This window comes from Buceros rhinoceros, unplaced genomic scaffold (genome assembly GCF_000710305.1).
Source record: "Buceros rhinoceros silvestris isolate BGI_N320 unplaced genomic scaffold, ASM71030v1 scaffold23306, whole genome shotgun sequence".
NCBI classification, from domain to species: Eukaryota; Metazoa; Chordata; class Aves; order Bucerotiformes; family Bucerotidae; genus Buceros; species Buceros rhinoceros.
The window spans coordinates 2193-3017 of NW_010417236.1; the positions used below are offsets into that span (position 1 = coordinate 2193).

At 60.8% G+C, this 825-nt stretch overlaps 1 protein-coding gene across 1 annotated transcript in view; it reads left to right on the forward strand.

Annotated features, from left to right (window-relative positions):
* Positions 1-825, forward strand: part of SETDB1 (SET domain, bifurcated 1) — a gene marked incomplete at both ends in the record, with an annotated part of 3858 nt that overhangs the window by 1947 nt on the left and 1086 nt on the right. Inside the window, 2 exons of the mRNA XM_010138142.1 lie at positions 58-174; positions 294-495. Of these exons, the coding sequence (XP_010136444.1) occupies positions 58-174; positions 294-495 (319 nt within the window). The remainder of the gene's footprint in view (positions 1-57; positions 175-293; positions 496-825) is intronic.

Below are 825 nucleotides of genomic sequence, written 5' to 3' on the forward strand. Positions count from 1 at the left end.
GGGTAGATGCACAAGGACCTCAGGAAGTTCCCGGCGCCGCCCAGCCCGCTGGCCCAGCCCTGGCCGGGAGCAGCCTCAGCAGTGACGGCGACCTGAACGTCGGCATGGCCATCCTGGGCAAGAAGAGGACCAAGACGTGGCACAAGGGGACGCTGATCGCCATCCAGACGGTCGGTACGTCCCGCCCGGGGGCCGCAGTGCCCGTGGTTGGCGCTGAGCTGCGGGTGGGTGAGGCCGGGCGGGCTCAGAGCGCCTGAACTTCATTTTTCTCGCCGTGGCGGAACGTCCCGCAGGTGCTGGGAAGAAATACAAGGTGAAGTTCGACAACAAGGGCAAGAGTTTGCTCTCGGGCAATCACATCGCTTACGACTATCACCCCTCGCCCGAGAAGCACTACGTGGGCAGCCGGGTTGTGGCGAAGTACAAGGACAGGAATCAGGTCTGGCTCTACGCCGGCATCGTGGCCGAGACTCCCAGCGTGAAGAACAAAGACAGGTACTGGGGCTGCACAGCCACCTGCTCCCCTCTCTCCGTTTTGTTTTTGATTGTTTGGGGGTTTTTTAGGGAAAAAAGCAGCTGTGTTTGTGTATTTGCGCTTGTGGGAGCTGAATCCTTTGCTGCCCTTCCTGGAGACGCGGCTCTGCTTGTTTCCTCGGTCTCTTACCTGCGAGAGCTCCGGGTGGAGCTCGCACTCCACTCTCCTGTCCCTGAGGGAGTCAGAAGTTCTATCTGCTGCTTCACTCCAGTTGTCACACGGTTGTGAGTGCCTGCTCCAGGCGTCAAACCAGTGGCAGGAAGCGCAGGCACTGGGAGCGCTGGGTGCCC